General features: G+C 36.1%; 1 protein-coding gene across 1 annotated transcript; it reads right to left on the bottom strand.

Moving 5' to 3' along the window:
- Window positions 1-4895: 4895 nt before the first annotated feature.
- On the bottom strand, window positions 4896-7303 carry LOC116139615 (G-type lectin S-receptor-like serine/threonine-protein kinase LECRK3). The gene has a single exon (XM_031425292.1). The coding sequence runs from the start codon at window positions 7301-7303 to the stop codon at window positions 4958-4960; it is 2346 nt and encodes a 781-aa protein (XP_031281152.1). The 3' UTR covers window positions 4896-4957.
- Window positions 7304-12870: the final 5567 nt, after the last annotated feature.

Genomic DNA, 12870 nt, shown 5'->3' with positions numbered 1-12870 from the left:
GGTTGTACTCATGAATCTTGTACTGATTGGAGCTAGATGATTTACTTATGGGTCTGGTTTGTTGGCGATCATATGGTTTCTTGTTTCTACTTGAATTGTACGGTGAGGGTCGATAGTGAGGCTCATACGACCTACATTCTGGTCTTCTTTCATTTCACCTTCGATGGCGAACATTCGCTGTTTGTATGGGGCAATATGATCATTCGAGTCGATTGTGCCATTGTAAGGATTCATGTTGGGGATGGAGAACTTGTGTGGTATCTCAGCTAAAGCAATTGCATCCACGAAGTGTGAATCGGCATGGCTGTGGGGTTAGCTCTTCTTGGTTGAGGTTGGCACTCCAAGTATGTGCCTCATCATTGCTTCCATATGACCATTTTTTTGGCTAATATTTGCTCCAAAGGTAAGGGGGAGGTATTAGGTCGACTTGTGGCTTAGAATGGTTGTTCTTGTAGCGGTAGGCTTGGGGTTACCTGGGTGCCTTGATCATGAGCTTGGGGAGGGACGATCGAGAGCGGCCTTGTTTGCTATCCAGGTTTGGATGGATTCTGGGTCAAGCCATCTACTTGTGATTAATGGAGCTAGGATGAATGGGTGTCCGTATTAGACATTCTGGGGTTTGGAGTTTAGAGAGGCTACATGGGTGTAACTAGTATGTGAAAGCAATTGGGTGGTACTTGGTAATGTTGAAGCTCAAGATTATAGAATTGATTTACCTTCTCTTTCAAAGTTTGGTTTTCGACCCAAATAGAGGAATTTTCAATCCGGATGGTGGCATTCTTAGCTTTCAGTGATACGACCTTGTCCGAGTGTTATTGCATAAGAGCAATTAGAGCTTCAAGCCTAGCCTCGAGGCTAGGGTTGGCATTGTCCGAGTTTTCAGCCATGAAGTATTTCCATGTGAAGTAGGGTGTCATAGGATGAATGATTGCCATAGGTCCTATGATGGGTGCCAAACCATAAATGGTAAAATCTACAATTATGGAATGGGGGGTTTGATCATTTGGGATTAAGGCCACTAGCAATCTACTACACCTACACAAACAAAGAAACAAGCGTGAAGTGAACTGAAAAGACCAGGGGGTGTCTGCCGTAGGCACTTCAACGCTCAAGTCAGCAAGCTGAATGAGGCTAATATAGTAAGGGTGAGGGAAAAAGAAGGTTATCGAAAGTTTAGTCGGAGACTAGAACTACGATGATGGTGTTTAGCTCTCAAGGGTGAGAACTAAGGGGTTTGAAGGTGTAATGTTGAATGAATTGTGAGAGGGTAGACCTTTATTTATATAGTAATCGTACAATCTCCGAATCCTAGTAGGACTATGAGTCCATAATGGTTGAGGTTTAGTGAACAGGAAAGTCTTCAATTCACTTGCCTAAGTAGGAGAAGGAGTCTTATTTAGTCTTAGATTCGAATCTTAGACGAAGTAGGATATAGACGGATCTCCTTGGGAGAATCTGGATAGTATCTAAATAAGAAGTAGATAACCTTAGGGTCCTAGTAAACTCTAGGTCCTATAGGTGATCTTGGATCAACGGACCTAGGCCTAGATAAACTGATAGTGAGGCCTACGTGTATTGAGACCTTAGTGATTAGGTTCAATATGTAAGCACCTAGTGGATGTAATGGGTTGGCCCATTATACAAATTCTATTGTGGGCTAAACCGGAATTGTGCCATGGTTCTAAGCTTCATTGAAGGTGTTTCATTTTTGAACCCATTGAGGTTGAAGACATTTTTTGGCTTTAACAGTTTGTTAGCACCCCACTCTCTAAATTAAGAAATTAACTTGGAGAGTAGTCTAGTCCGAACGGTAATGATCTAGGCTGAACAGAGGTGTCTCAAGCCGAGTGAGAATGTCCAAAGCAGGTGAAGGTGAAACCATTTGGTCAAGTGAACCAAGCAAGAGGATGTAAGGCACATCTTGTGAACTGAGTGAGGGGAAGTGAAGTACATCATTTGAAGGTGTCAGCACTCGGTCAGGCAACTAGAGTCAGAAAGTGTCCTCACTCAATGCATCGAACCGAGTGAGAGGATGTGAGACACATCCTATGAAGGTGTCCTCACTCAGTGCATTGAACTGAGTGAGAAGATGTGACGCACATCCTATGAAGGTGTCCTCACTCAGTGCATCGAACCAAGTGAGAGGATGTAAGGTACATCCTATGAAGGTGTCCTCACTCAGTGCATCGAACCAAGTGAGAGGATGTGAGGCACACCCTATGAAGGTGTCATACTATGGAGGCATAGATCAAGTGAAGTTTACAATTGCATGAAGGTGTTTTGGCCGAATGGAGAATTTTTGCAAAGTGTAAACCGCTTCTCTAATGTTAGAGCAATTCATATCCCACGGGCCATGGGATATATATGGATTTCTTTAAGCAAGCAACTATTATAAAGCAGGGTAATAAAGGACCAATTCGGCTTAGCCGAAATTGCTTAATAGAGGTGTTGCTTGCATGACACAAGTACTGAGTCGGCTCTGCTCTTTAGTTTAAATGCGGATCCAAGTAGACGACTTAAGGCGACTTCATATGGTATCATGTATGGTGTGTATATGTTAAGCAACAAACTGAATGGAGAAGAAAAAACCAAATGGAGAATAGACCAAATGGAGAAATAATATGCATGGCGTGCATGCGTGACAAATCGAATGAAAAATAAGTCAAATGGAGAAAAAAGACAAATGGGGGTGAATTCTTCTACCATGCGATTGGCAAAGGTCGAGCAAAATGAAGTTTTAAGTAAAACATACCGGGCAAAAATGGTGTGCATGCCAAATGTGCCAGAGTGGTGTCAAATGGAGGATCATTAAAGTGAACAATGCGTTTGCTCATGCCTCAGCAAGTGTTGCTTTCCTCGCTGACGTAATTGTCGCTGCTGTTTCATTGGCTTCTACATCATTTGACGCTACCTCTAGTGTTGCCGCATTTGTTGCTTGAGCTGTGGCTGTTGCAACTATGACTTCTGCCCTTGATGTGGTACAAAAGTGCACTCTGCTGGCTTTGTTGCTGCAATGGAACCTTGGGGTTGTAGCATATGCACAAAGTGTTGATTACTTTGCATGCTTGAGTCTTCAAACTGATTTCCAAGTAACTATTGTTGCTCCTGCGATTGTAATCTTGAAATATTATTTTGTGGGCCTAGTTGTTGATGATGCATACTTGAGAGGTTTTGCTGAGCCAATATCTGCTGGTGCTAATGATGTTATTGCTCACTCTGTCACCTTTGCCTTGGCTAAATACATTAGTGTGAAGAATGTAAGGATCATCGCTTAAATTTCCCAGGAACTCAAAGTCTATCTCATCCCGAGCTGAGCCTTCTGATTTTAAGTAGTAGGCAGTAATAGTGTTGTTGTTGAGAATTTGCCCACTACCATCTCCCCAAGTCATATCAAAATTTGGTAGAAATGAGCAAAAGCAAGCATGAAATAGCTAAAAACTCTAAAAATCATTAGCATTTTGCTAGAACAAGAAGCCATGCATTGAGCTTAAGCCTTGATACTTTGTTGGAACTGATGAATAATACAAAGGGCTTATATATCAGGAAAAGTGGTAAAATTAATTAAACAATTTACCAAAGAAGGGAAATTTAAATGCATGTATTGAAGGATCCTGGCGGGTCTTGAAGTTGATGGAGAGGAACTCGTCATCATCAATCATTATTAATGAAAGTGCTTGGCACTTTCCTCTTGAGTTTATATTTGTGCACTTCTTCATTCGGCTTGATGGGTTTTGAATAAATTGCAGAGTCGAATGAATCTACGTAAGGGTTTTGGGATTTTGGATCGAAAGTCTGTTCTGGAAAGATGTTCTAGACATTCTAAAACAAGCCCAAGACACACAAGGATATTTAAAACATGAAATACCTTCCAAAGAGGCAATTAGACATGCATTGATGAACATAAAGTCCCAAAATGTGATCAATGTTTAAAATGGTGCATGAATAAATAATAAACACGGGAGATGCGTTTTAATGTTTCAAAATATTATGTTCCATGTTGAACAAATATTATATGGTATGTGAATGATTCCTAGATACTTTCAATGGACTTAAAATGAAGAAAAGTAAACAAAAACTTTCTTATCATGGTGAAACTTTTTTATTAACGATGCCAGTCGGAGGGAGTTTCGTGCCTCCTCTCATGTTGAAAGTTGTCATTGGTAGATGATTGTCAAGGCCCCACGGTGGGCACCAAACTATAGATGCAAAAAATATACAATTACGGAAATAGGGTTTGATCCTATGAGGTTGAGGCCACTGACAATCTCGTTGGACCGAGAGCTTTGTCGAAGACCAAGACTATCGCGAGGGCGTCAGGTTCTCGAGAGCAAGAACCTAGGAGCAAGTAGGCGGTTTTGAGTAGTAGAACTTGAATATCCTATCATGAATCCCTTATGAGAGGGTAGACCTCTATCTATATAATAGTCATAGGATCTTTGAATCTTAGTAGGGCTCTGAGTCCATAATGATAGAAGTTTAGTGAATAGGAAAGTTTTTGATTTACTTGCCTTTGTAATAGTAAGAGTCCTAATTCATATAAGGTTCAAGATCTTAGATGAATTAGAATATATAGATGGATCTTTTGGAAGAATTATGATAGTGGTGAAACAGGAATTGGATATCTTTAGGGTTTGAATAAAACATTGGACTCTTAATAGATAACATGGGCTAATGGACCTATCCAAGGTTGGGCCATGGTCTTGAGCCATGCTATAGATGTTAGGCGATTTTTTGCCCATACAATAGACAATAAGTTTGATGATTAAAAAAAAAAAAAAAAAAAAAAAAAGATATTAGTTTCACTACTTAGAAGAACATATATAAAGATACATAAGAAAAAAATTGGTGTAAAACTAGAGGTAGTTGAATGAAAACACCCTGAAACAATTAGTTACATCTTATTTTCCATTATAGTGACATTTGAAGGCTAAAACAGAAATATAAAAACAAACAAGACTTAGATAGTCCTCAGATACGAAATAGGATTAGGAGGCATTGGAAAATCTACAGTCCCTTCCAGCATAAGTAAAACTTTCTTCATTGAAGGACGAAGGGATGGCTCATCAATGATACACCAAAGTGCAATTTTCATCATCCTCTCTAATTGTTTTAGATCAACCTTTTCATCACCTACTAGTTGAATCAACTCCCCAGCATCAAAACACTTGTAAGCCCAATCTTCAAGAATAACTTGATCATTCGGAAGATTTTCGTCCATACTTCTTCGACGACATATGATTTGCAAGAACACAATTCCAAAACTGTAAACATCCGCTTTCACTGTCACAGGTATATTTCGATGCCATTCTGGTGCAACATATCCCCTCGTTCCCCTTATTGCTGTATAAGTTTTAGTTTGGTCTGGTTTCATCAGCTTTGCTAATCCAAAATCAGAAATTTTTGCATGCATTTTCTCGTCCATGAGTATATTATGAGGTTTTATGTCACAATGGATGATCTGAGTTTCACACTCATCATGTAGATAGAGAATGCCTCTTGCTATATCGTGAACGATGCCTATTCTTTCAACCCAGTTAGGTTGCTTTTCTGGAGTGAAGAGAAGATCAGCAAGAGAACCATTGCTCATGTACTCATATACCAACACCTTTTTGGGTCCATCGGAGGAGTATCCGAGTAGACGAACTAGATTCCTGTGATGGGTTCTCCCAATTACCTTAATCTCAGTCAGGAATTCCCTTTCCTCTTCAGCGAACCCCTTCTTTAATTTCTTGACAGCTACTAACTTTTGGCAATTCATCATTGTCCCTTTATAAACTGTACCTGAAGATCCTCTACCAATCTCTTCCTTGAAACCTTCAGTCATTTTTTCAATCTCTGCAAAACTAAATGATGTGGGGGCAATATCCTCGCAAAAGCAATCGTCAAGAATTCTCCTATATGACCAGCAATGATATCTGTAGATAACAAAACCGAATATTGCGAAAATAACAAATATAAAAGCAACAAATAAAGAACAGACAATTATGATCATATCCACCGGGAGATGTTTCTTGCTTTCTTTGAGCTCAACAGGTCCGCTATCAGTGGAGGATGAAGTAACTTCTACCTTGACAAGAACGATATTTGATGAGTCAACGTTGGGATCTTTTCCTGCAAATCTCAAAGGAAGCTTTTGCATTCTGCAGTTTCCATTTGTACTAAATAGTGCTGCTTCGCAATCACTGTCCTCCAAACATGCCTGTTTACAGTCTTCTTTGGATACTTGTAGAACTTTATATGAAACATCTTCGAAGTAATAATTATCCAATTCCTGAATTGTGTAGTTTACAGCTCCATGCCGGTTTGAGGAATTTCTTTGACAGCCTGAATATTGATTTTCTTGGTCAACATAAACAAATCCTTCAAGACATATACAGCCAAATTTCTGGTTCTGTTTTATAATACAATAGCTATTAAGGCCACACAGACCCTTAGGCACACACTTATCTTCCAGAGATTCCCACACAACTAACCTTGAACCATTTTGTCTTAAATTGTATGTATATAATCGGAGTATCCCATCCCAATCAATTTTCACCAAATAGATTGTTCCTTTGTTAGTTGGATATCCTCCCTCTGTTATGTTTTTTACGGGGAGGCCTATGGAACTAACCATGTAAAGATGGCCATCGACATCAAGTTTGACTTCATAAGCCGACCCGTTTGTAAAAAACAGCCCAGTATTTGACGCCCAATAAGCATATGTAGATGTGTCTGCAGTATTCTCTGGGTACTGCACCAGGTTTCCATCATATTGCATCTTAAGACGGAATCTCACCCTGGAATATTCAGTTCCTGAAACACTTGAAAGCAACTCCTTCCCTGTGAGGAGACTTTGAGTTTGCAAAATAGTATCAGTTGGGTGATCAAAACTCTGCCATATTATTCCTCCACTAGTGTTATAAAGCACAAAGTTGCCAGAGTCTAGCATGGAAGCGGATGCGGCGGGCCTTGAAATTTTAGCTATAGAAGCTGAGCCTTCTGTTGATTGCAAGACAAGCCTGCCTTCAGAATTTAACAGCAAAGTAGCGTTACTGGAGACTGGTGGATCATCTCGGTTTGCAGTCCAGACTACAGTTTTCTCAGGAATTCCAGCGAGAAAAATTCCAACAGCATAGCCTTTCCGTTGCCGATAAAAACCAAAGGCGTAGAGACCAGAACGAGACGGCCATGAAGAGTTTTTGGTTGGTGCAAGAGAAGATCCCAGGCCTATATTAAACCGGGTTTGTTGCGCATTAGCTTTAAAAGGTGCAGATAGGAGAAAGAATATAGAATGCATGAGAAGAATATGAAATGTCTGCATCTTATGAATCTGGAGGTGAAGTAATGACAACACTGGATAAATGCATATATTTAAATCTATATATGGAACTCAAAAGGACTGGAATTTTCAAAACTCTTCCGTACACATTCATGTAAGTTAAATTTTCATTCGCAATTTCCACAAGCTTTGAATTTTATTTTCATATCAAGAATCTTCAAAATAATAGAATTAGCACGTCAATATATGGAGACTAACATGTTTTTTAAACCAATCAAGGGCCAAAGAATTTGTTTAATGTTTTGACAGTCGTATAGACTGGGTATATATACGAAGATTCTACATTGCAAGGTTTAGTAGACGTATTGATAGGGAAACTTAGTGCGAATTCCAAGTGACGTATAATTAAAGTATAGAAATGAGCCTTTGACGCTGAGTATCTATAGCTGTATTTTCCTTGCATTTGATTTGAATGAGAATAGTATAAATCTTGAAAATGACTTTTGTGTAGGACTTTAAACTTAACTAGGTTATTGTAGTAATTTTATATTATATTATGAGTTATTTTAGTTATTTTATTTTATATTTTGAGACATGAGTGATGCTATTCAACCTCACGTTTTATCTAATTTGACCCCACTTCTAAAAAAGATCCACTAAAACTCTTAAAATTTTTAAAATATCTAAATATACCCAGTTATTTTCAAAGCAATCCCTTTTTAATATTAATTTTTTAATAATTACTTATCTCATACTTTATTAATCTTTATTTGTTGTGAATATAAATAGCAATCATAATATTTTGTTTTATAAAATATTGTTTTGAGATTAAAACTTAAAAATCTTATACAATGAAGAGAAAGGAATGATTCATATTTAAATATTTAAGTCCGCGGAATGAATATTCATTCCACCAGGTGAAGCGCCGGTCAGAAAAATTTATTGGACTAGTCACAAAGACTTTCAATCGATTTCTCTTCTCTCTCTGAGTATCTATAGTTGTATTTATTGCATTTGATTTGAATGACAATAGTATAAATCTTGAAAATGAGATTTGTGTAGGACTTTAAATAAACTAGGTTATTTTAGTAATTTTATGTTATATTATGAGTTATTTTAGCTATTTTATTTTAGTAACTTTGTAATATATTATGAGTTATTTTAGTTATTTTATATTATATTAAGAGTGATGCTGTTTGCAACCTCACATTTTATCTAAACCACTAAAACTCTTAAAAGTATTAAAATATCTAAATAAACCCCATTTATTCTCAAAGAAATCTTTTTTCAATTAAATTTTTGATAATTACTTATCTCATACTTTGTTAATCTTTATTTATATATATAGCTTTATGTCATATATATATTCAACATTTGGGATTTAGGCTGTGTTTACAGGTGTATGTAACAAATTTGTCTTTGTCTACTAAGAGATGTTAATGGCAACAATGAAAGCTCTTGCTGAGTTTTTCTTGCGCATCCATTAGGTTAGAATAGTGGCTTTTATTTAAATTTTAGAAGACTTGATAGAGTCCAAGTCTTCCCAGTGGATAGACCTAACTGTCTAAAGACTGGAAAATTTTGTTGTATTTATATTCTTATACATTTAGGTAAACATACTGAACCTTGACGGAAGAAAAAAAAAAATTATTAATTAAACCAAAAAAAAAAAAAAAAATGAAAGAAAAAAGAAACATGACACCTAGAAGTGTCAAGGTAAATAATTTTAATAGCAAAGGCAATCCATCTTTTATGGTGAATGATAATATCAATTACCTTGAGAAATCAATCTAGCCTTCACAAATTGAAAAGGAAAAAATAAATAAAATTTCTATTACAATAGTAAAATTGCCAATTGAGTTGAAAAGTTATTTCACGTGGGTGGCACATAAATTAAGATCTCAACTTTGTAAATGTAGGTTAGATTATTGTAACTTAGAATTTTACTTAATTTGGGATTTTTTAACTTTGGATGGCCTAATGGTAAAAAAGCAAAAGAGTCCAACATGAGTTGTTGAGTTCAATTCTCATAAGCCCTAATAGGGGTGGCCACTGAGAAGACTTATTTGGTTGTCAATTTCAAGGTCCCGGAGAATTAGTTGAGATACATATAAATTAACTCAAACATCTTCAGTTAAAAAAAAAAAAAAAAAAAAAAATTTCCTTCATGACCATTGGATTTAACCAAGCCCATAACCAAGAAAAGGTTAAAAAAATTATTATACAAAATGAATGGATAGATGCATATAAAAAGCTAACTCAATAAACACTCAATAAGCATGGGTAATTATACAAACGGACTCTATATAATCAAATTGTATAAAAAAAAAAAATTATATATTTAGTTTGTACGTATATATAACTTTATGTCATATCTATATTCTTTTTCTTTTTAACATTTGGGATTTAGGCTGTGTTGATAGGTATATGTAACAGATTTGTCTTGGTCTACTAAGAGATGTTAATGACGACAATGAAAGGTCTTGCTGAGTTTTTCTTGCGCGTCCATTGGGGTAGAAAAGTGTCCTCTATTTAAATTTTAGAAGACTTGATAAAGTCCAAGTCTTCCCGGTGGATAGACCTAACTGTTTGAAGACTTGAAAATTTATCAGCATTAAAATTTAGATACAATAAATTTTAATGCTTTACCTGATTCATATGTATGTCTAATAAATTAAGTCATTGTCACATATAAATATACTTTGAAAACCATCGATAGACTGATAGTCTGTGAACGAAATTAAATGAGGAGGAAAACGAAACAAATATAAAATAGATACCTAAGACAATAACAAAATATATATGGATTGCAAGATTAATTTCAAGTTCGTTGAGTCAAAAAATATTCAAAATAAAAAATTTAAAAATGATTATGCTTTGCTTATCTCAAATTCGGGAACAAAAAAAATTAAATCCCGTTAATTTTAAATAATAGGAAAAGATAATAAAAACATAGACTAAGTCCTAGGATATATAATTAAATGCACATGGATACGACTTGACTTCAGGACCATAAAATATTGTTTCATCCCTTTGATTTCAGTCAACTAAAGTCAAGCACGTTCATTTCAAATATTATTATTTCGGTCCTTTAACTTAATATATCATTAGTTAACTGCTAAATGACTTGAAAATTATACTAAAAATGAAAAAAATATCATTTAAAAAGAAATGAAAAAGACATTATGCAAACAACACTAGTATATAACGTGTTTGTTTAATAACTTGAAGGGAAAATAATTCAAATTACAATAGTATTATATATATAATTCATTTTTATTATTCTTTAGAGAGGTATTTTTATCATTTTAGCATAATGTTTTACTCAAGTATCAGTCTACTAACTATTTATGAAGTCAAAGAACAAAGTACTAGTATTTGAAATAAGTATCCTTCGGTAGTATACCAAAACTATAGGGATCAACATGTAGTTCTCTTCACGATTTTGAGTTCCATAATTTTTATATAAAATATTGTAGTGTGGGTCAAAGAGTCAGAGTGCGAAGTGAAGAAAGCTAAGAAGTCAGATCTACAGAGAATAGACCTTGGCTTGGTTCAGGGGGAATGTGGATCAAAGTGTCAGTCTATAAAGTTAAGGGTTTAGTTTGAGAAGTGCCAAAGTGATGTCATTTCAATGAAGTTGTTAAACGAAGTAGTTAGGTTCAGTTAACTACTCTATTGCTCTTGTATATAAAGCAGTATGTAATCAGTTTGTTCTTAATGAAAAAAATCAGCTTACAATTCACGCAACTTCCTCTGTTTTTTTTTTTTTTTTTTTTTTTTTTTTACTAAACTATAGTCTAGAAGTTTTTCTTCCACATTTCTTCAAGATTCACATGGTATTAGAGCCACCCACTAACTGTCAATGGCAAATTACACTGATTCTTATCAGTCAGTGAAATTAGGGACTAACATGCTCCGTAGCTCATCCAGCTCCTTCACTTCAACCTTTCCCTCTAGCCTCCAAGCTGTAAACCCTAAATTGACAAGAGACAATTACAAGGACAATTATAGGTTCTGGAAATCGCAAGTTCCAACTGCAGTTGGAGCTCATGAGCTTGAAGACCATTTAACAGGTTTAGTTCCCTGCCCTTCTCCACTAATTGATAGTGAGAATGAAACCGCTTCAGAAGCAGGAGAAATTAGGGCAAGAAATTTAGTTAATCTAGCATATGTAGCTTAAAAGAGGACTGATAAATTTCCGATTACTTGGTTGCTAGCATCAATATCCGAATGTATGTTTAGCTATGTGTCCAAGTGTCAGTCATCGACCGCTATTTGGCTTATTCTTGAGCACGAGTTCTTAAATGACTCTAAGGCAAGAGCTTTGCATCTCAAAAACCTTTTGTAAAATACTCAAAAAGGGAACTTAATTGTTAGTGAATATGTGAAAAAGATGAAAGGTATAGCTGATAATTTATCAACAAGTGGACAGTTGATTTCTAATGAAGATTTGTTGCAATTGATTCTAAATGGTCTTGGTCTAGAGTTTGATTCTGTTTCATTACAAGAAGTAGAGTTTGATTCTGTTTCATTACAAGAAGCACAATACCTGCTTCAAAAGTATGAAATGCGAATTGAGAAGTTTAATTCTCCTGACTTCTCAAATATTGCCATCCATATTGCTGCCACTAATAATTCAGGAAACTCAACATCTTATTCCACCCTCCACAATAACACAATGTCCTCTAATAACCTTTCTCTTTTCCTAAATACGCCATTACCAGCTTCCTCTGTTCCAAATATACCAAATCATTCCTTTACACCTCAACATTACCCTCCAAATTATCACTCATAGCTCCTTGCTTCCAATACAAGAGTTTTACCTTCCATTAATCCCTATTCAGCTTCAGCTTACATAGGACAATATGGAAGTCCTTTTTCTGGTAACAACACTCACGGTTTTACTGAAATTGGAAGAGGAAGAGGTAGAGGAAACAATAGAGGAAGACTGGTTTGTTAAGTATGTAGCAAAGTTAGACACATTGCTATCCAATGCTGCCATAGGTTTAATTCATCATACAATGGTGCACCTCCCTACTTTGGAGGTCAAATTGGTAATCTTGGTCAGCTCCAAACTTTACCTACTTATTCAGGAGACAAATGAATAGTCTTGGTCCATTTCAGCCTCATAACAGACCATCTTATCCTCCTATCTCTAGTGGACAACAACTTCCAAATGGACTTCCTTATATCTCTCCTTATGGAGTGAATTAGGTCTTTAAGCTTAATCATGGTAATTGTTAATAGCAGCAATTTTCTAGGCAGCAACAATTGTCAAGACAACAATTTTCTGCAACTACAAGTTCCAGTCCTAATCAATCAGGGTTTACAGTACCTAGTCAGCAACCATCTGGATCAACTCAAGCATATTTTGCTGATCAATTCACACCTACCTGGTCTTGCACATTCTGGTTCTGTAATGACAGCCACAGTGGTAGCCACACAAGACCCCACCTGGTCTATGGATTCCAGGGCTATGGATCATGTTAATGTAGACATGAATCACCTCAATCTTAGTAGGAGCTCTGATGGAATAGAGCAGCTACAAGTTAGCAACGGTGAGTACCTAAATATTTCACATGTTGGCCTTACATATTTGCCTAGTT

Source organism: Pistacia vera, unplaced genomic scaffold, assembly GCF_008641045.1.
Source record: "Pistacia vera cultivar Batoury unplaced genomic scaffold, PisVer_v2 Contig355, whole genome shotgun sequence".
NCBI lineage: Eukaryota > Viridiplantae > Streptophyta > Magnoliopsida > Sapindales > Anacardiaceae > Pistacia > Pistacia vera.
Note: the sequence above shows the minus strand (reverse complement) of the source record. Positions and strands in the feature narration are given on the sequence as shown.

Excerpts from the sequence above, each read along its gene's own strand:
- LOC116139615 (XM_031425292.1), bottom strand. The coding sequence starts at position 7,303 with ATGCAGACATTTCATATTCTTCTCATGCATTCTATATTCTTTCTCCTA.